The sequence below is a fragment of the Penaeus japonicus genome, unplaced genomic scaffold (genome assembly GCF_977035675.1).
Source record: "Penaeus japonicus unplaced genomic scaffold, GWHDUDI00000001_assembly GWHDUDI00000030, whole genome shotgun sequence".
Lineage (NCBI taxonomy): Eukaryota > Metazoa > Arthropoda > Malacostraca > Decapoda > Penaeidae > Penaeus > Penaeus japonicus.
Window position 1 is genome coordinate 19,918,534 of NW_028234432.1, and position 21,865 is coordinate 19,940,398.

Here is a 21,865-nt window from a genome sequence, read left to right on the forward strand (position 1 = left end):
ACAGACACAGATAAGATACGAAGAAAGGAGAAAGAGACAGACACAGAGAAGATACAAAGAAAGACAGAAAGCGGAAGAGACTGACACAGAGAAGATACAGAGAAAGACAGAAAGAGAAAGAGACAGACGTAGAAAAGATAAAGAGAAAGGCAGAAACAAAGAAGATACAGAAACAAAAAGAAAGACAAAGAAACAGACACAGAGAAAGAGGAAAAGAGACAGAGAGCGAAAGAAAGAGACACCATTGTGCTTGTCATGGTGCCTCTCCTGATGTATTTAGTTTTTCCTCGGAAGGCGAACTCACTAAGACTTTAATTACAGTTCTGCCAAGGCTTTGTGGATTTACCCGAGACGACAATTAATTTCTCGGGCAACGCGATCTCCGGATCTCTGACATGGATTTATGTGTGTCAGGATTTTCTTATTGATGGTGATTTAATTATCGGATGCCTCACTGTTAACACTTTTTGTTTATTGTTTGTCTTCTACGTTTCTTGTTTTTGTTTTCCTTTCGTGCATCATTGCTTTTGTCTCTCAGCGCTCTCCGGATCTCTGACATGGATTTATGTGTGTCAGGATTTTCTTATTGATGGTGATTTAATTATCGGATGCCTCACTGTTAACACTTTTTGTTTATTGTTTGTCTTCTACGTTTCTTGTTTTTGTTTTCCTTTCGTGCAGCATTGCTTTTGTCTCTCAGCGCTATCTGAGTGGAATGAATCAGTTGATACTGGTATTAGTTTATTAAGTAAATCTTGAATGTTAGTTTTTGTACTAGAGTTTTTTTCTATTTAAACCAATGGACTGTCTTCACATGTAGGATTTTTTTAAGTTTTATTGCTTTGTTTTCGTTTTCAGTTTTCAGGTCAGACTAGATTCAGATCAACTCCCAGTGATACGATAACTTAACGCTCTTATCTTATCTCTTACAGGTGAGGGACCTCAGTACGTTGCTGGAGCTTCGCATAAGGGTAAGCCACGCCCCCGTTCACGCCCTTAAGTCTCGTCGGTGGGCCCATCGCTACCTGGGCGCGTCTGCTTTCTTCATAAAAAATATAGAAGATAAAAAAAACGCAGATATATGTCTGGTTTTGTTATGTCTCGTGCGTGGGTAGGCTTGGCCACGTGTATAGTTAGTGTTGGTAATTTTGCCTTGTCGTGAGGTTAACTAATAAATTATTGTTTTCCTAATCGACTTTTAATTGAGTCTCCTACTTCGCCAGCAGGTAGGCCAGGTGGAGTATGCCTTGTTCCTGGTTGTGTTCGGTAGAAACTGCCTTCGCTTCATATTTGTTGATTTCCGGTGCACTGCCTTCTCGATTGGAGTTTTGTGTTGTTTACTTTGAGGTGATGGGATCAGGGGTGTCTCGTAGGTTGAGTGGGCGTGTGGGCTGTGAGATCATCAGGGCGGCTCTTTAGGAGGAAGGGGGAAGGAAGTGGATGGATGTTAAGTTAAGTAAATTAATGATAAATTAAGTAAAGTAAAAGTAAATGAGAAGAAATAAGGAAGGAAGGAAGGAAAGGAAGGAAGGAAGGAAGGAAGGAAGGAAGGAAGGAAGGAAGGAGGGAAAGTAGGTAGGTATGAAGGAAGGAGGCGAGAAAGAATGGAAGGACGGAAGAAAGGAAAGAAGGAAAGATGGAAGGGGAAGAATGGATGGAGTCTGGTTATGCATAACATAGGGGGATTCGGAAATGTTTGTTTAATTTTTCTTACATGCTGTCGCCTTCTATCCTTCCCACCCTTCCTCCTATCTTCAGCGCCTGCCTCTCCCCTCTTTTCCCCTCCTATGATACACAGCTGCTGTAGATAAATCTGACCCCATTCCAGATAAGTCCGCCTTTGATCATTCGTGTGCAGGGCGCCTATGGTGGTCATTTACATGGTCATTAAGCCTAGTTACAACGAGGGAACAGAGGGTGGAGTGGCACTGATAGGCCTACTGTGAGCCTAAGTATTTGCGATGAACTTAGAGGTTTTTCACCTTTTTTTATTTGTTCGCGGAGGCGTTGGGTGGAATACAGAGTAGTGGGCGCGGTTGTTTGTGGAATTCTTCGAGTGATAAGTGATTTTTTTTCTGATTTTACTTTTTTGTTTTTGTTTTAATTAGATGTTTTGTCCTGACAGTTCGGAATGCCGGTCGGCTGTTTTTCGAAATGGATTCTCCTTTTTCGTCGGAGTGGATGATTATTTCTCTCATTGAAAAAAGGATGGTATTTTCATTACGGTTCAGGTTGTTCCATATAATAGATTTAATATATATAGATTCTTCTTTTGTTGAATTAAAATGATCTCTCTCCCTCACCCTCCATCCCTCCTTCCTTCCTTTCTTCCTTCCCATCTTCCTCTGGAATTCTAGAAAGAAGAAACTTTATAGAACGTATCTGAAAGATTTAAAAGATGGTGTGCGATAACTTGCCCTTTAAATATCTCCGTTCGCTCGGCTCCCTTTGATATTTGGAACTGGCAATTCGAATCATTATTGAGTTATCGGTCTCTGGACAAGCATCAAAAGGCTCGGTAATGGAGAATACAAACCAGCAATATTGTGTGTGTGAACTGGCTGTTGCTCTTCAAGGGAGGAGAGAGAATACACACACACACACACACACACACACACACACACACACACACACACACACACACACACACACACACACACACACACACACACACACACACACACACACACCGACCACACTTGTGTTTCTTGGCATTATGCAACAGCCCTTTCCCAGTAAAGGAACAGGTGTCAGGGCCCATGGGTGACGCCACCGTTGCGATAATGGATAGGCCTATTGAGCTTTACGAAGACAATGCCATAACGTGCACGGTGATGAGCAAGTTGGTCACAGTGGGCGCGTAGTTGGAGGAAGATGGATTGGTGTTGACCTCGACTCCGGAATCGTGAGGTCGTTGAAGATTATTGTCTCGATTTTTAGGATGTCAAAGTTGCGATGAATTGTATTGGATGGATGTTCTTACTTGGAGGTTTATTTGGAAATCGTATTTGCATTATGGAATATATGTGGTCAATATAGCGTATTTGAACGAAATAGTTTATATAATATATAAAATATGTAATTTTTGTATTAGGTTTGGTGTGAAGTCGTACATCTACTTTTTAGATAGTGCCATTCATCAGTTCTCAGAATCAATACTTCAGAAAAAAGCAATTGTACATGAGATAAATACATCCTTTATTCATTGAGAAATAACAATAACAAAAAATGCGCATGTAACTGGAGACGCAGCTGACTGCCACCTGGCCAGGTGTTCAGAGACGAGGGCGGGGAAGTTCTAGCACACATAGGCGATAACATATTGTCCAGTTTGAATGCAGCCTCCGCCCACGCGCTTCTTATCCGTCCCGCCCTCGTTCTCGGATACAAGCAGTGTTGACATGTCCATCGGGGAGAGATAGGAGCCACCGAAGACACAGCGCTATTCATGTATTCGTAATGAGAGTCGTAACTTCTATCAGGGGTCGTGCTGTGCCGGCTGGGAGGGTGGTTGACTGGTCGTCCTTGCGTATAGAACTGCGGGGTGACTGTCCTAGGTTCACCGGTGACGTGTGTGTTTTTTTTTGCACAGGATGGGTTGAATTTATAGGGAAGCAAATGTCGTGCGGATTGTCTCAAGTGAGGGTGACATGCATCCCCCGTCTAGCTACTGATGTTCTGAATAAATGGGAGGGTATTATCGATTTCCATTTCAATGTTAGGGTTTGGTATTGTTACTTATTATTCTCAAATTTGATTCTATAATCAATTAGTCCTGTTGATTATTAAATGTTAATGTTAATGTTAAATATTGTATTTTATACATTAATTTCATAATCGGGCTATGTCGCTTATTTCATTTATTTGTCCGAATAAAGCGTACAACAAAAGATATATTTATATATTTATATTTTATACGAGTTTAAAACAATTGGAACTAGCGTGAGGCACACCGTTGATTACTAAAATTCTGGCTTTACCGGCAAGTATGTGAGTTGTAGAGCTAATTGATATGTGGCGCTGTAATTGGGATTATTTAGGCCGGTTGTGGAAGGGAGAAAGGGCTTTTGTGCAATACTAAAGGGAGTGTCTTCATCGTAGCTGGCGGGGAAGATAGAATACGATGCCGTTTTGTTTGAACTGGCTGATGGATTGAGTGGAGGGTTAAAATGACAATTCGAGGAACTGTTTCAAACATACGTGTTTGGCATTCTGAGGTGAGGTATTTTGATAAGATACGATTGAGGCGGTGCTTGTAAAGGTGAGGTTGCAAGGTCACACCCCCGTTTTGGTTTCACCGAGCATAACATTTTAAAATGCAAGCACGAAGCCGCTTAATTGCCCTTCGTCGGTGAAGTTACAGTTGCGTGAAGCTCAGAGGTCCTGAAATGTGCGTCGTATGTTTCCCAATGTATAACGCCACGCGACATAAAACGGGAAGCATGTTGACAGTGAGTATTCATTAACATTGACAGTGAACATGGGAAATCAGGTTCAGGGGACACCCTTTTTTATGAAGCTCTGTGATTGATTTCTTTAGTGTATGGTTTCAGGACCTCTAAAAGGGAGGGGGAGTGGGGAGGGGAGGGGAAGGAAGCGGCGAGAAGAGAGCGGTGAAATCCGCGCCTTCGAGCACAAATGAAGAAGAATTATCGTGTCACCGCCGCCATCCGAAAGACTTGTCGGCCGCTGTACATCATGCTCTGAGTCCGCGCCTCACCTTTGACTCCCGATTGGCTTTAAGTACCCCCTTCAGGGTCCTTTTGGCAGGGTAAGAGAGTGCCAAATAGGGCATTACAGGGCACTTAAAGTCCATTAAGTGAAACTCAGGCGCGATGATTTGCACAAGTTCCTATAACGCGTTCGCATAGCAGCATACGCCTACGGGCATCATCATTCCAGGAGAGACATTAGCTTTTTTGCGGCCGTGGAGGCGGTGAAAAGGTGATTCTTCGGAGGAGAAACGGCTGCGCTAATCTAATTCATTTGTTCAGAGTTGCTGTAGATATTCGTGCGTACTCGGTTGCCCAGCAGTATTGAATCCCAAAGCCAAAGACTTCTTTAACTGTGGTTTGGTGCTAGTTAAGAGTTTGGAGTTTGTACTTAGATGACTTTTGGATACTTTTCCAATACCTTTTTAGGAGTCATGGGCTTAACAAGCTTATCTCTCCCTAACAGTTTAACTTTCTCAAACTGTTATCATAGTTAGTATGATTATATCGTTGCACTTTCTTTTATTTTTTTCCCGGGATCTTTATGGTATAGTGCGTTTTAAAGTGATCATGCTACACATTTATGGTTGTTAAGAAAAAGGTTGTAGTGACGAGGAATATGTTTGTAAAAAGGGAAGGAGAAGAAATATTTAGTAAAAGACTGTGTGTGGGTGTGAGAGAGAGAGAGAGAGAGAGAGAGAGAGAGAGAGAGAGAGAGAGAGAGAGAGAGAGAGAGAGAGAGAGAGAGAGAGAGAGAGAGAGAGAGAGAGGCTGGGGCATAGAGAGAGAAAAAAATAAAGATAAAGATGAAAATAACGATAAAGAGAGAGAGACAGCAGTAAGAAAAGAGGGACAGAAGGCAAGGCCACAAGGAAGTCGTGGAGGGTGAGGCGAATGAAAAGCAGAGGGAGACGAGGAGAAAGAAGCAGGCCGGAGTCTGACACGCCCTGTAGAGGTGGAGGGACGATGTTCTTTCGTGAATGATAGCGAATCAGGGCGTAGGGGAAGAGGGTGTTTGATGTAGCGGGCCTGGCTGATCCTTGGATTATTCTTGTACCCTCTCCCCCCTCTCCCTCTCTCTTCCATCCTGGGATCCACCCTTAAGTTACTACTCTTTCTTCCTTCCATTTCTTTTCTTTCTTTTTCTTCCTCCTCCTCCTCCTCCTCCTCCTCCTCCTCCTCCTCCTCCTCCTCCTCCTCCTCCTCCTCCTCCTCCTCCTCCTCCTCCTCCTCCTCCTCCTTCTCCTCCTTCTCCTCCTCCTCCTCCTCTTTCTCCTCCTCTTTCTCCTGCTCCTCCTCCTCCTCCTCATTATCCCTCCCTCCCTTCAACATCCTTCTTATGTTTCTGTTCCCTCACGTTCGTCCTTACTTTCACTTTTCCGTAATAACTAGAGTTATTACGGTAACAGTCGTTACGTGTCGGATTATGCTCTCTCCCTTCCGCCCCCCTTTCCACCTTCCTCTTGCTCCCATTTATGTAAGTATGTATGTATGCATGCATGTCTATACATTATATATATACATTATATATATATATACATTATATATATACATATATATATATATATATATATATATATATATATATATATATATATATATATATAATATATTATATATATATACACATATATATAATCATATATATATATATACATATATATATATATATATGAGAGAGAGAGAGAGAGAGAGAGAGAGAGAGAGAGAGAGAGAGAGAGAGAGAGAGAGAGAGAGAGAGAGAGAGAGAGAGAGAGAAAGAAAGAGACGAACAAAAGATAACTGACCTTCGAGGACGAAGGCGCCATAAACCCCGATGTTACGACGGATTACAAGTTATCTCAGCCATTGTAAACTGCCTCACTACCAGCGTCGCTTCGAAAAGGGCAATTGTAAAGGGAGTGACTCTTCATTGAGGCTCAAAGGCTCTCCTTGTACTGAGCGGGATGTGGAAGGACAGTTACGTTCCCTGTAACTCTGGAATTGTGCTTAATATTCAGCTTAGTCCCATCGTAACGTCCGCCCGTAGCCCCCATCCGCAGCTCCCATCCGCTGCTACTCGGAATCGTTTAGCCTCGTCTTGCCACAATCGCTAACTCGTTTCGCGTTTCTCGATTGCGTCTTAGCCACTCATTTATGTTTTTTTCTGCTTTGATTTCATTGGTCTCTTCCTTCTTCCTTCCATCCGATCATCGATTTCGTATGTCTTTCTAATCATCTAAATCCTCCATTTCCTCTTCCTTCCATTCCTTTTCCTCTTTCCCCACCCCTTCCCCCACCACCCTCCATTTACCCTCTACCCTCTTCGCATCTCCCTCCTTCCACGACCCTTTCCCATTCCCTCGTTTCTCTCTGCATCCACCAACCCTTCCCCCTCAACCATGCTTTGCCCGCTCTCATCCATCCTGATCCACCCTTCTCTCTCTTCCACCCTTCTCACTCTGAGCCATCCTTCCCTCTCCCCATCCACTCTTCCCTCTCCCCCATCCACCCTTCCCTCTCCCCCATCCACCCTTCTCCCCTCTCCCAACCGCCCAACCTACCCCCGATCTACCCTTCCCAAACTCCCTCATCCGCCCACCCTTCCCCCTTTCGCAGCGCCAACGCCCCTACGAGAACCCGTGCCTGCGTTTGTAATGTCGTGGGCGTTGGGCGTGGGTCCTGCGACGTGCTTGGTCTATAATGTGATCAATGTGTGATTGGGCCGTTTCGCCGCCGCTCGCTCTTGATTGCGGCGCTTTCTTGTCGTGGAGGATCGGGAAGGCGGAGCGAACCTTTTGAGAGGCCATGTAGGTGATGATTTTGATAACGATTTTGTCATGCAGATGAGTCTCTAAAGAATTGTGATGCTATTGTCTGGGAATTCTCCTCTTCCTCCTTCTCCTTCTCCTTCTTTTCCTTCTCCTTCTCCTTCTCCTTCTCCTTCTCCTCCTCCTCCTTTTCCTTCTCCTTCTCCTTCTCCTTCTTTTCCTTCTCCTTCTCCTTCTCCTTCTCCTTCTCCTTCTCCTTCTCCTTCTCCTTCTCCTTCTCCTTCTCCTTCTCCTTCTCCTTCTCCTTCTCCTCCTCCTCCTCCTCCTCCTCCTCCTCCTCCTCCTCCTCCTCCTCCTCCTCCTCCTCCTCCTCCTCCTCCTCCTCCTCCTCCTCCTCCTCCTCCTCATTACGGATTCCTGTACCTAGGGAATGCATTTGATCTGAACTATTGTTGAGCTGAAAATGATTAGAGGCAAACAGTTGAGGCCGAGCGAAAGTTAGCTATTCCGATGAAGAATTTACACCGCGATAATGGCCGGAATGATATCCTGCATTGTTGATCGAAGGTGACTGATTGCCGTGGAATTGCGAGCGTGCCTCATGACGTCAATGCAGTGTGTGGAAAGGTCGGGCTGGTGTATACTGCGCGTGAGGGAGAAAAACCGAAGGGCAGGCAAGCAGGCAGGCAGACAGGCATGCAGGCCATCAAATAGACAGGCAGGTCATCAAACAGACAGGCAGGGAGGCAGACGGACAGGCAAACGAACAAACAGGCGGGCAGAGATACACACAGATAAACAGTATCAGCAGAAGAACGCCTTAGAACTAGATCCCTATGACTTGCGCCACGGATCTCAGAGGGAAGGGGAGAGAGGGAGAGGGTGAGGGGGAGGGAGAGGGAGAGGGAGAGGGAGAGGGAGAGGGAGAGGGAGAGGGAGAGGGAGAGGGAGAGGGAGAGAGAGAGAGAGAGAGAGGAGAGAGAGAGAGGGAGAGAGGAGAAGGAGAAGGAGAGGGAGAGGAGAGAGAGGAGAGAGGAGAGAGAGAGAGAGAGAGAGAGAGAGAGAGAGAGAGAGAGAGAGAGAGAGAGAGAGAGAGAGGGGAGGAGAGGGAGAGGGAGAGGGAGAGGGAGAGGGAGAGGGAGAGGGAGAGGGAGAGGGAGAGGGAGAGGGAGAGAGAGAGAGAGAGAGAGATAAGGATAGGGCGGGAAAGGCGCTGAACCAATCGGAATCTCAATCTCCATCCTTCTAGATATACATCTCTATTTTTGTCGAGTGAGAGTCCGACATGAGAAAATCATGTCTTATATGCTTAACATGGATAACATAGTGATGTTTGATGTTGGGTGTTGTATTTCGTGAAAGCAGTGGTCGTTTGTAACGTCAGTCTTATCATGTATGTGCAAGATAAGTTTCTGTAGTAATTTGTAGTGATGACGCACCTTTTACGGACGTTAATGGTTATTGAATATTAGGAATTAGTGTTAGGATCGTGTTACGTGTGAGTTAGTCGGGAAAGAATGTGCTATGTGAAAGAAGTTTGTGTTATATGAATAAGATTAACGGAAAGAAGGACAGTATATGAATAATGAACATAAAACGGAACTTGAGAATTAAGGATAAATAAGCTCTGAATCACGGGATTTAAAACACGTGAAAGGGCACGTGGATGAAGGGAACATTTCAGATCAACTAGAGCAAGAAATAACAAGTTTGGAAAAAGGTGGGAAAAAATACGGGAAAGACAGATCGCATGTCAACGGGTATGCGGTTGAGGTCGTGTAATTAGCCCCCCCCCCTCTCTCTCTCTCTCTCTCTCTCTCTCTCTCTCTCTCTCTCTCTCTCTCTCTCCTCTCTCTCCCTCTCTCTCTCTCTCTCTCTCTCTCTCTCTCTCTCTCTTCTCTCTCTTTCTCTCTCTCTCTCTCTCTCTCTCTCTCTCTCTCTCTCTCTCTCTCTCTCTCTCTCTCTCTCTCTCTCTCTCTCTCTCTCTCTCTCTCTCTCTCTCTCTCTCTCTCTCTCTCTCTCTCTCTCTCTCTCACATATAAAGCATTCATGCACGTGACTGAATACGGGATAAACACGTGATCTAAAGAACGTGGGAGGCATAGGACGAGTGATAGAGGTGAGCCAGCTAGTACCCGCAGCTGGAACAGGTTTTCATGAGGGAGTTAAAGGAAGAGGGTGAGGGAAGGAGAGGGAAGGGGTGGATGGAGAGAAGATAGGGATAGAGGAGGTGTGGGGGCAGAGGGGAAAGGGAATGGAGGGAGGAGGGGGAGGGAGAAAGAGTGAGAGAGGGGGTGGATTGGGTGTGTGGGTGGAGGGACGACTGGTCTATGCTTTTGCATAAGGATGGACAATTTGCACTTTTTTTTTAATTTACCAAAATCTATTTTTCGTTTCCTTTTTGTATTTTTTATTGGAAGTTAGAATAAGATTGGAGTTTTATCCGATCATTTGTAAGTAGGACATCAAGAGTAGTTTTATAACTTTGGTCAAGCTGTCGTCATTACTGTGATAACAGATACATTATACAACACACATACTCGTACTGCAAGATCTTGCACCTCCACGCGCTTAGCCAGTCTTTAGACATCAGGACCCAGGGACATCATGCAGCGGATATGTGACGTGTCCCCACAGCTGTATCGTGTTCCATTTGTCACGTGGAATTCTGACTCTCATATCTCCCTCTTGCATCATTGCAGACGGAACCGATTATACCGATGCGACAATGGAAAGGACATTCGTTCTGGAATTTAGCGAGTAATGATGGAAATAAGATGGGGATAACGACGCCATGATAATCATAATGTGAGAATCAGAAGCAGCTTCGAGTATTACTTATATAGAGGAAGCCCCCCCCCCTCCTCCCCTCCCCTGTTCGGTTAGTAAGCGACGTTGCCGTTGATCGACTTTCGGTATGGATTCCGCGCTACTATTTCACCTTGTGGGAGGCGAAGAAGGGCTGAGAGGGGAAGGGGAAGGAGCAGGGGAGCCCAAGAGGTTATACGAGGAAGGGGACACGGCTGGTGTGCGGTGCATTTCCGAATGAAGGGAGGACATGCGATGACTTGGTGATGACTTGGTCTGTTTTTTTTTTTATAAACAAGAGAGAGAGAGAGAGAGAGAGAGAGAGAGAGAGAGAGAGAGAGAGAGAGAGAGACAGACAGACAGACAGACAGACAGAGAGAGAGAGAGAGAGAGAGAGAGAGAGAGAGAGAGAGAGAGAGAGAGAGAGACAGACTCACAGAGAGAGACCTACAGAGACAAACAATCAGGAAGAGAGAGGCCTGTTGTGTGGTTTTGTGCTATCTTTAGGCCGCAAGGATTCCAGAGAGAGAGAGAGAGAGAGAGGCCTGCCTTCCTTATGGTGGTGCCGCTTTGTACCACTACGAGGAGGGTTATCAAAAAAGGAGAAAAGCTGTTATGTTGAGGAGCCATAATTCGGAGCACTTACTTTCATGCATCATGATCGACGTGTTGAGTGACAGATGTTCAAGTCCGTTTTGCTTATTATCTGTTTTTGTCTTTTTTTTTCAATATATTTCCCATGTTTTATTATCTATTATTATTTTTTGTGTGCGTCTTATCTTTACTTCTGTCTCCACACTCTTATTTTCTCATCTTAAATCATCTACATATATTATCAGTATTGATTTTATTGTTATTGTTATTATTATTGATAAGATGATGATGATTTTTATTATAACTATGATTATAACTATAATAGTGATGATAATAATAATTAATATTATTGTTATTATTATTGTTATTAGCATTATATTATTATCATTATTATAATTATTATTATAGTTATTATCACTATTAATGATTATTATCAGAGAAATAGTTACTAAAACACACCAGGCACAGCGTCGTATTTGCCTCCTTCCTCCTCCGGGTGCCACAACGGTGGTGGCCCTTGCTCTGCGAATATCGATCTAGGTGATGTGTGGTTTTCTCGCTCGTAGGACTCGCAACGTTAGGCAATCGTTATGTGGCCGATGGGGGGGTCGAGTGTTTGTTGAATGGTGAGGGGGGGGGAAGGGTGAGTGATGGGAGAGAGGGGGGGAGGGGCGTAACTTGTGGGCTGTTCTTTTGGGAACCGGAGAGGCTTAAACCGTAGTGGGGGCACGTTTGACATGTCCGTTTCCTGCTTGGATGGCACTTCAGTTTCTCTGTATTCTCTCTCTCTCTCTCTCTCTCTCTCTCTCTCTCTCTCTCTCTCTCTCTCTCTCTCTCTCTCTCTCTCTCTCTCTCTCTCTCTCTCTCTCTCTCTCTCTCTCTCTCTCTTTGTCTCGCATTTGCTACACTACAATTATTATCTTTATCCGTCTTCTCCTGTGTCTTCTAATCACCCTCATCTTCTTTTCCCTTTCCTTTCAGCCTATCATGGATCCATTAGTAATGTTTTGTCCATTATTCATTCTGCTAAGTCATTGCACAAGCAAGTGGATGGGTGGGTAGGTGGATCCCATGAGGAATCATTACCACGTTAAGAAAATATTCCATTTGGGGTTCGATATCACATCCTCCCGCCTCCTCATTACCTCCCTTTCGACGATTGATAACGAACTTGTCTACCTTCATTGTCGGTACAGAACAAGCTGTCAGCTGATCCTCGATGGCCCCTTAATCTGATTTCCTCAAGCCCATCGATCGCACATTAAGTCTATTGATCTGTCTGTCATAAGTCACTATCTGATGTCGCCTCGAGGGAGAGAGAGAGGGGGGGGGAGGGGGAGGGAGGGGAAGAGTAATGTGTTGAGGGGGGGGAGAAGAAAGGGGGAGGAAGGGAAAGAAGGGAGGAAGGGGTACGGGTGGTGGTGGGTGGTTCTGGAGGGACTCACGTTCTCACGTTGTCTACTTCGTGTGAGTCGAGGTGTGTGACGGGTTTGTATTCCAATTTATTTGCTTGGTCAGGTTTCTCTTTTTCATTTATCTATTTTTCGCATTTTTTTAGTTATTACTTTCATCATCATCATCATGACTATTGTTATTTTTATTATTATTATCACTATTATTATATTGTTGTTGTAGTTGTTCATTATCATTATTGTTATTTTTTTTAGTAGTAGTATGATTATTATTACTATGATCACTATTATTATTCATATTTTCTGCTTTATTGATCGCCGACCTGGCGTGGCTCGGGTGCAAGGGTGACCGGAGAATTCCCGTCACTCTGGAGAGGGAGAGAGAGCGTGCGACCCCCTACTGGTGTGTGCGAGGGCGGGGCGTGAGAATGAGGGGGGGGGGCGTGTGCACTCTGCAGGAATGGTCGATTGAGTAGAAGGACAAAAAAGGGGTGAGAGGGTGAACGAGAGGATAGGGGAAGAGAGGGGATAGGTGGAGGGAGGGAGGGAGAATTAGAAAGGAGTGGGAGGGGGAGAAGGAGAAGGGAGAAGGGTAGAGGGAGGAGGGAGGATAAAGGAGAATAGAGGATAGAGTGAAAAGAGAAAGAGGGGGAAATCGGGAAAGGGTGGCGACGCTTGGCGAGAAGCACAGTTACGGACTTGGATGAAGGACATGCAAGTTGCAAGGAGGCGAGGGTTGAAGGGTGGAGTGCATGACGGATGATTCGAGGAAGAGGAGGGGAAAGTGAAGTAGATGAATGGTGGAGGTAATTCCAGATGAAGGGGGACGGGGGGAGGGATGGGGTGGGGGAAGACAAAGCAGGGAATAACAATTAAACACGAAGGGGATATGAGTGAAGGAGTAACGAGAGAGCATAGAGAAGTAAGTAATTGTAACGGAAAATGACGAAAGAGACGAAATGGAATAGACGTGAATAAATTAATAAAGAAGGATAGAAATATTAAAGGAAGGTCACGTAATAATGAGAAATCGGTAGGCAAGAAAAGGGTCAGAAAACGGAACAGATGAAAGGTAAAAATCGATGGAGCAGGAGTTATATTAGATAATCTCCAATGCAAGGGATTGGAAGACCTTGAATGGGAACAAAAGAGTGAAAATTAAAAAGAAAAAGAAAATAGAGCGTATATGATCAGCCATGGCAGTTCAGGCGATACGCTCAGATGCGAACTATCTCGGAAGGAGATGAGGAAGATGCAAGTAAAGGAAGGTGTGGTTAGGAAGAGAGAGCTTGCTTCGATTCATGATGTATCCCCCCTCCTCCGCTCTGGCCGGTGTTTGTGCGTTATCTTCCGCATCAACAGCTTGCAACTTATTCAGTATTGCTGTTTCCACGATTTTTGTCTCTCACACCTAATTTGTTGCTCCTTCGCATCCTTTTTTTATTATTCTGCTTCTCATCCTCACTTCTTGTATCTTGTTGACACCTTCGCGCGGCCTCTCCTTCGCGCCTTCTCCCTCACTCCCTCGCACTTTTTTTCCTGCATGGTATCTTCGCAGCTCGTTCACTGCCTCACACCGCCCACGCCTCCCTCGCCACCTCTTTCCTCCCTCACACTCCTCATCTTCGCACCTCCCGTTCGCTGCCATCACACCGCCCCACTTATATCTGTCCCTCCCTCGCCACCTCACATCTCCCTCGCCCCCTCACACCTCCCTTGCCCCCTCATTCCCTCGCCCCTCCTCCCCTTCTCCCTCCCCCTTCCCCTCCCCCTCTCTCTCTCATCTCTCTCTCTTTCCTCCATTACTCTATATCTCTCTCTCTCCTCTCTCTCTCTCTCCATCATCGTCTCTCTCTCTCTCTCTCTCTCTCCCTCCCTCCCTCCTCATCCTTCTCCCTCCTCATTCCTCTCCCTCTCCCTCTCCCTCTCCCTCTCCCTCTCCCTCTCCCTCCCTCCCTCATCCTCATCTTCATCCTCATCCTCATCCTCATCCTCTTATGCACGTTGGCTGGGTCAGCATAACGCAGTGACAGCAGGGCGACAGATCATCCCAGTGCAACGTGAGTGGTGGCAAAGAGGCTAGGCTTCATGATTGACAGCTGATTGTGTGAGTGCGTAGGGAGTGAGCTGTGATGACGTCCGTTACTGGTTACAGTGTTGTTGTTGGTGATACTAATAATAACGATAAGAATAATTGTCACAGTGATGATGATAGCTATAACGATAAAATGACAACGCTTATTATTATTATTGTTGTTATTATTATTTATTACCTAACCATATCTTTATTTTAAACACTTCGTCAGTATCTCTGGAGATCTCACGTTATTAGCCTATTTTTTTCTCATTAGGGGGAGGGGGACTTCTCAACTTATCCCCCCCTTCCTCCCCCCGGTCGAACACCCCTACCCATCCCATCCCCTCCCCCCAATCATCACAGGCACATCCTAAATGAGACTCATCCTAATCCAACTGCCATAACATCCTGTCGCCCGGAACCCATTCATTCAATATGTCGTGATTTATCCAGCGTAGATAGCCCTGGATACTAGGTCACTCGTGGAGGAGGTCATGAGAGAGAGAGAGAGAGGTTTTACTTTCGTCTCTGTTGTGTTATGTCGGATGGTTCTATCTTTCTATCATCTTTCTATGTATTTCGTTCGGTATTTGTGTACTACTGCTACCATTCCAGCGACTGCTATTAATGTTATTAATAGTATTGCTAACATTTATCAATTCATAGTGGCAATGATAACGATATGCCACATTTTTCTAATCAAAAGTATATTGTGAATACCAAACTCCGTTTGTTTTATGGGCTAGCATTGCCCTTTTACCAGGAGAATAATGTGTTCTTCCTTGGTATTTCCCCTTTAGGATACGAATAACCTCCTTTCTTCTTCCTACGACTTCCCGTAACTTCTCCTAGAGACCTGCACTTGACCTGCTTTCATTGAGGATGTTCTGGTCATCTTGCCTTTACTCGGCAATACAACAATGTGGTATTTGAAGATCTGCGGTTGATTTTTTCCTTCTTTTATCTTTTCCCTTCTTTTCTTTTCTCTTTTTTGTTTGATTTGTGTATGATTCTAGCCTATTCTTTGTGTCTTTCTTTATTTGTTCATATTATTCGTTTTTTTTTACAATGAATAAGTTCTTGTCAATAACACTTCTTTTTTTGCAGTGAGTAATTTCTTGTCAATAACGCCTTGAAATGCCTTCGCAAAACCCAGTGTACCGTCTTTATTCTTCCTTCCTTATCTCGCTCACAACCATCATTAACCCCCTCCTGTCTTCTCCGTCCTCCTTCCTCCTTCCCTCTCTACCCCGCCCTTCTTTTCCTTTTTCTCTCTCCTTCCTCTCCTCCTCTCTACCCCGTCCTTCTTCCGTCTTCCCCTTCCCCTCCTTTACCCCACCTTTCTTCTCTCTCCTCATTACCCCGCCGTTGTTATCTCTCCTTCCTCCCCTCCTCATTACCCTGCCATTCTTCCCTCTCCTCCCTCCCCACCTCTCTACCCAACCCTTCCCCCCCTCCTCTCTACTCTGCTTCATGTCCCCACCCTCATCATTTACGCCCAGGCTCCCCACCGTCTCCAGCGGAAGCATCATCTCCGAGGGCGCGATTGGCTCATCTTCTGCTTGCCGGAGGGAAGCGCGGACTGCCGTCAGGTTGTGTGATCGCAGGGGCATCACCGTAGGCCTATACGTTGGTGGGGGGGATGGGGCATAGATGGCTAGGAGGGTTACAAGTGGGATTGGGGGGAGGGCCATATCAAGAAGGAGGAGATGAGAATGGGAGGGTGGGGGGAGGGTAATAGGATTAAGATCTGCGTGCGTGATTTATGATGAGCGTGAATGCGGCGTTGCGTGGCAGACGTAAACACGACCTTTGGAGGAGCTCTGGGCTGGAACAAAAGCAAAGTCCCGTTGAATGAGCTATGGTTTCGTTGTAGGCCTAAGGCGTAAGGCAGGGTGAGTGCGTGAGTGTATGAATGGATTTTGAGAGTTTTGAGAGACAGAGACAGACAGAAAAAGACAGAGGGAGTGGCAGAGACAGAGACAATAGCAGACACAGAGCCAGAGACAGAGACAGAGGATAGAGACCATAGAATAGAGAAAAGATTGGGAAGATAGAGGAGATTCTAAAAAAGGAAAATAGAGGGAAGAGAAGGGAAATAAAAGAGATTCTAAAAAAAAGGAAAATAGAGGGAAGAGAAGGGAAATAAAGGAGATTCTAAAACAAGGAAAATAGAGGGAAGAGAAAGGAAATAAGACGATTGACATACTCACCTTCTCTCATTTATACTGTAAGACCCCGTACATGTGACGGGGAAATCCCAAGGAGGCAGTCGGACGCTGTAAAATCTTCGAGAATGGGAATCGCAATTTCAATCGGGCGTCCATGTCGGTGCACTGAATGGTTGGTTATCTGTTAGTGACGATTTGTTTTATTTCAAATAAGAGAAATCGCCGATGGTCTGATGTTTTTCATAAGCGGCAGCACGCAGGTGTCAACTTGTTGCAAAGGTGTTACTGTTAGCTGTTTTCATGTATATGGTCGTGTTAAGATGTTAGCTCTCTCCTCTCTCGCATCATAGTTGGATTTGTGGTGCTTATTATTTATCAGGTTATTTGTACAGTGACTTCATTGTAATCACTCAATGGTTCTTTGAAAATAAGTTTTTACGTTCTCTTATATAACGGCATTTCATTGCGACCTGATGAATGTACATAGACTTTTTATGAACGTACACTGACTGTTTATTTTGTTTTCGTTCCCACGCCATACATTGACATTATAGCCTCACCTTTTTGCATCCCCGTGTGAGGCGTGTCAACCAGAGCTTGTCTTTATTTACATTTTCTCCCTGAGGTGCACTAAGTGAATCTGTTACGATGTGTCCCTTGTCCAGTACCTTGGATGATGTACCTCGTCGAAAAATAAACAGTGTGAACGTATAGCCTCTGAATCATATGCGCTACGACCTATGTAAACACATGGACCCCGCGAATGTAAACACGTACACGTGTGAACTCGACGAGCGTTCGTGTAAACAGGTGTAGTCATATGAATGCGATGGAGATGGCAGAGAAGGGTCTGTTGGTGGTGGTAAGGTATGGGGATGGTGGAGGGGGAGGGGGAGGGGAGGGGGAGGGAAAAGAAACGGAGACGAAAGGGGAGGGCGCGGGGGAGGGAGGGAGGGAGGGAGGGAGAGAGGGGACGGAGGCAGACGGGTCCAGGTTGCCCGTCAGTATGTTGTTATGTCTCGTGTTGGACGGTGGCTCTGCGCCGTCCTTGCTGCTGTAACTTGCCTTGGATCGTTTATTACTATTGCGATGGCGTGATACCTACGTGTATGGTGTTATTTGGTGGCTTATATTGCGTTTATGCTGTATGATGCAGGCGTGATAAGTGTTAGGAGAAATATAAGTGATTTTCTTACGTTTCACTATGCTTAGTGGATCGCGTGAACGATGGAAATAATCATATGGCGGAGAGATAAAGTTTTACAAAAGTTACGCTAGTGAGAAAAATGTAAAAATTCTAATACCCGACATGGTGAAACCCCCGTGGTGCTAAAGTGGCGTTATTATTTTTTTTTGTTTTTTTTTTACGAAACACGATTGTTGTGACTGACATGAAACAACAACTGACTTGAGCCAGAAGCACAGGCTTAGTTAGGCATCTTGAACATTTGCCTCGTATCTCAACATTAATAATTGATACATATAAATTTATATAACACCATTCACCCTCTCTTTCCACTTGCATGTCACACACCCCACCCCACCCCACGCTTGTCATTCCACTGTCAGTAGATCAAATTTACGATTCTCACCAGCCGACACACCCGCCGATCGACACCAGAAGGGCGATCGGCTGGTGAACTTGGTATAGGCGGCTGTCAGTGAGAGTGACTCTTGGTCACGTGGTGTCTAGGGTGGCTGAGGGAGGATAAGGATAACCATAGCCGGATCAAGTTATAGGATGTAGGGTTATTGTACTGACCTCACGTGAACTATGTATTTATTCTTAGACCTGGTTTGCGGACGCAGCTCCCTCGGAAAAGCAATGTCTAGTCCTCGCCGTTTATTTGTTTGTTTGTTTGCATTGTGTTTGGAGGGTTTTCTTTCTCGGGTAGTATACATCCTGTTGTTTGGTTCTTTTATTGTTTGTTTGCGGCCGGGAGGTATTCACACCCGTGTAAGGTTTCGTTTGCGAAGACAGGGACACGTTGTGCTGGCGTGCATGTGTGTGGGAAGGCCTGCATTAGAAAGGTTGTAATTAATTCTTCACTGATTAGAAGTCCGTGTTGTCATTGATGATGATGTGGTGGTTTTTATTAGAAATCATGATTCAATCACATCAATCGAAAAAGAAAGGTTTTTTCTTCGTGTAAACTTTTCCTTTGAGAAAGAAAGCGGAGAAGCCCTTCCCTCGAGAATCTGAAGATTTCTTTGATTTTTTTTGTTTTTTTTTGTTTCGAGCAATCAGTAATTCCATTAAAGCATGACGTCCTTGCTCACCAGAGGCCCTCATGACCTGAGTGTCGGTGTCTGTGACCTGACCCAACCTCAGTTCTCGTCACTGCCTCTCCCTCCCTCCCACATTGCCCCTCCCCCTGAGACAGATGTAGAGGGTGACTGATGTCCCACCAGCGTGTAGGACAAGGCGAGAAGATCAAGGGGCAGCGTCTTTGTATTGGTAGGAGGGGGGGGTCAGTGCCATAAATAGTAGAAAAGGAGAGTCAGTTTTATTATTGTGGATGAAGTAAATTTAGAAATAAATTATATTGTGTATGAGGAGGGGGAGAAGATGAATGTAGAATGGCATAGCTTTAAAGTAGGAATATTTATTTTAAAACAACACAAGGCGATACAGTTTATGGAAATACACGAAGAAGAATCTCAGTAAATGCTCGTAAAAATAACACAATTCTCACTCTAAGTGCAGGAACGAAAGTGGTTCCTTAAAGAGAAAAACCAGTCGGGTTAAAAACCCTAATAGAATCAAGCCAGTAATCCTCCTACGCGCACGTGGGTGAGTCATGGAGTCATCTCGTAGACGAGATGAATCACTGTTAATAGTCTTCAAACAACATATTTTTCGCAAGTGGAGCCAACGGCTTGTGTTTAGGCGAACTCTTGGCGGGTTTCTTGTGCACGAAATATCCCCTTGTGAGGAGCTTCTGGTGGGGGTGGGGTGGAGATTATGCTCCTCTCCCCCCTCTACTCCCTCTTCTTACTATCCCCGGCTGACTCGGCTGTCAGTTCAGTTAGAGTGTTTGCTAGGAAGCAGATAGACACTCAACGTCTTGTCTACTGGCTGTCACGCAGACTTTTGAAAGTTTGAAAAGTTCTGTGAATTTTGGATTCTTGAGGACTGCATTTTTGCGATACTGGTAGGAGAGTAGGACACTCATGTAGGTAGTTAATTTTATTACGAATGATATGTAGAATCGTGAGAGAATTGATATAGGATTGTAGATAAATTCGCCTGTATGAGGCGAGAGACGTTGATTCTGGTATGTATTATTTAGCCGATTATTTAGCATAACTATGTCAGTGTGTATTATCTATAGTTTATTTGATATATTTTTGTAAGAGTGAAGCCTCATTTAGAAGAAAAATTCCTGTTTGCAAAATGATAGGTTAACTGCGCAAGGAGCTAGTTTATGACAATGAAAAGGTGCCAACTAAATTAAGACCCGATAAAAGAAAATGGTTTCCCGAAGAATGTGCTATGGAATGGCTGTGATCTGTTGAAAAAATTGGAATTCGTAAAACCACGAGGATAAACATCGAGAGACTGACTATGATGCCAGAGGTAAGACCTTGCCATGTGTGATTTAATGTAAGTTTACGGTTGTGCAAAAAAAAAAAAATGTTCTCGCTCTTTTTCTTCTCTCTCTCTCTCTCTCTCTCTCTCTCTCTCTCTCTCTCTCTCTCTCTCTCTCTCTCTCTCTCTCTCTCTCTCTCCTCTCCATCCCTTCTCCATCCCTTCTCCATCCTTCTTCCTCTCCTCCTCCCTTCCACCTCCCCCTCCCCACTTTCGTCCCACTCCCACGCAACTTCGTTCAATGTCAGTAGAGTCAAGGTAGCCAAATGTTAAGGTCATGCATCAGCCACATGCATGTCTACCAACCGCCTTCTAAAAAAAAAAAAACACACACACACAAGAAACCATCCTCCATAGACGCCACGGAAACAACACAGCCTCCCTCCCTTCCCCTTCCCCCCATCCCTCCATGCCTCCATGCCTCCTTCCCTCTCTCGCCATGCGTTACACGTTCCAAGTGCCATTCTGTAATTGTTTAGCTTGTTGGCCTCGTACCTGGGTACGTACACGATCCTATTTCTTATTTTTCCTGTTCTTAGAGTTCTTGTCCTCGTTGGTCCTTTTGACCGTTGTCATCATTATTATCGCATCGTTGTTTTCTTCTCCTTTTTATTTTTTCTTCCACCTCCTCCTCACCATCATCATCAGTTTCTTCTTCGTCTTCTCCTCCCTTTTCATCTTTTATTTTTTTTTCCTCCTCGTACGTATTCTTCCATTACTATTCCCTCCATTTTTCTCCATCACCTTCTGCTCCATTGGCCCTATGCCTTGTGCCTCTTCCATTGACCACCTTTTCTTCCTCTTTTACTCTCATCAATTCCACTTCTCTTTCTCTCCCCTGCCTCTCCCTCTTCTCTTTCTCCCCCTGCCTCTTCCTTTCTCTTCCTCCCCCCCTGCCTCTCCCTCTACACCCCCCCTAAATTGTCTTCGTTAGCATCTTGTGGACACATTTTCAGTGTTTACGCACACATTTGTCTTCGGCGCCAAAAGGAACGAGCTTTGTTAGCGCTTAACGACCTGTTTGTGCTACGAGGAGACCGGGGTGCTTTGGTCTTAAATTAGAAAGCGTGTATGCATAGCGTCGCTTTTTATGCTTTGTGGAGGTTATTTCTTTTTTTTGTTCTTTGGGGGGAGGGGAAGGGGGGCATTTTGTTAGGGCCTTTTTTTGTAAATATTGTTCTGATTTTTATATGAAGAGGAGGAAGTGATGCTCTCGTTAGTCCCGTCGCCTTTATGACCTCTGTATTGGTGGAGTCGTTTCTTATCGCTGATGTTATCTATGCCTTTCTAAATCCCAACTCTCTCTCTCTCTCTCTCTCTCTCTCTCTCTCTCTCTCTCTCTCTCTCTCTCTCTCTCTCTCTCTCTCTCTCTCTCTCTCTCTCTCTCTCTCTCTCTCTCTTCTCTCTCTCTCTCTCTCTCTCTCTCTCTCTCTCTCTCTCTCTCTTCTCTCTCTCTCTCTCTTCTCTCTCTCTCTTCTCTCTTCTCTCTCTCTCTTCTCTCTCTCTCTCTCTCTCTCTCTCTCTCTCTCTCTCTCTCTCTCTCTCTCTCTCTCTCTCTCTCTCTCTCTCTCTCTCTCTCTCTCTTCCACTCTCTCTCAGTTTCCTTTGTGTTAGTGTGTGTGTGACTCTCTCTCGATTATAATTCCAGTAATTAAAACGTGACGGACCTAAAATGCAAATGAGCGAACTACGATTCGAATGTCAAGGGTAAACACGTAATTACCATATATAGGAGACGTAATTTGGCAA

The 21,865-nt window shown here is 44.9% G+C and overlaps 1 protein-coding gene across 1 annotated transcript in view; it reads left to right on the forward strand.

Moving 5' to 3' along the window:
- The window catches only part of klar (klarsicht), a 483,791-nt gene that overhangs the window by 175,308 nt on the left and 286,618 nt on the right, over nucleotides 1–21,865 (forward strand). The window contains exon 3 of the mRNA XM_086554727.1: nucleotides 933–971. Coding sequence (XP_086410853.1) covers nucleotides 933–971 — 39 coding nt within the window. The remainder of the gene's footprint in view (nucleotides 1–932; nucleotides 972–21,865) is intronic.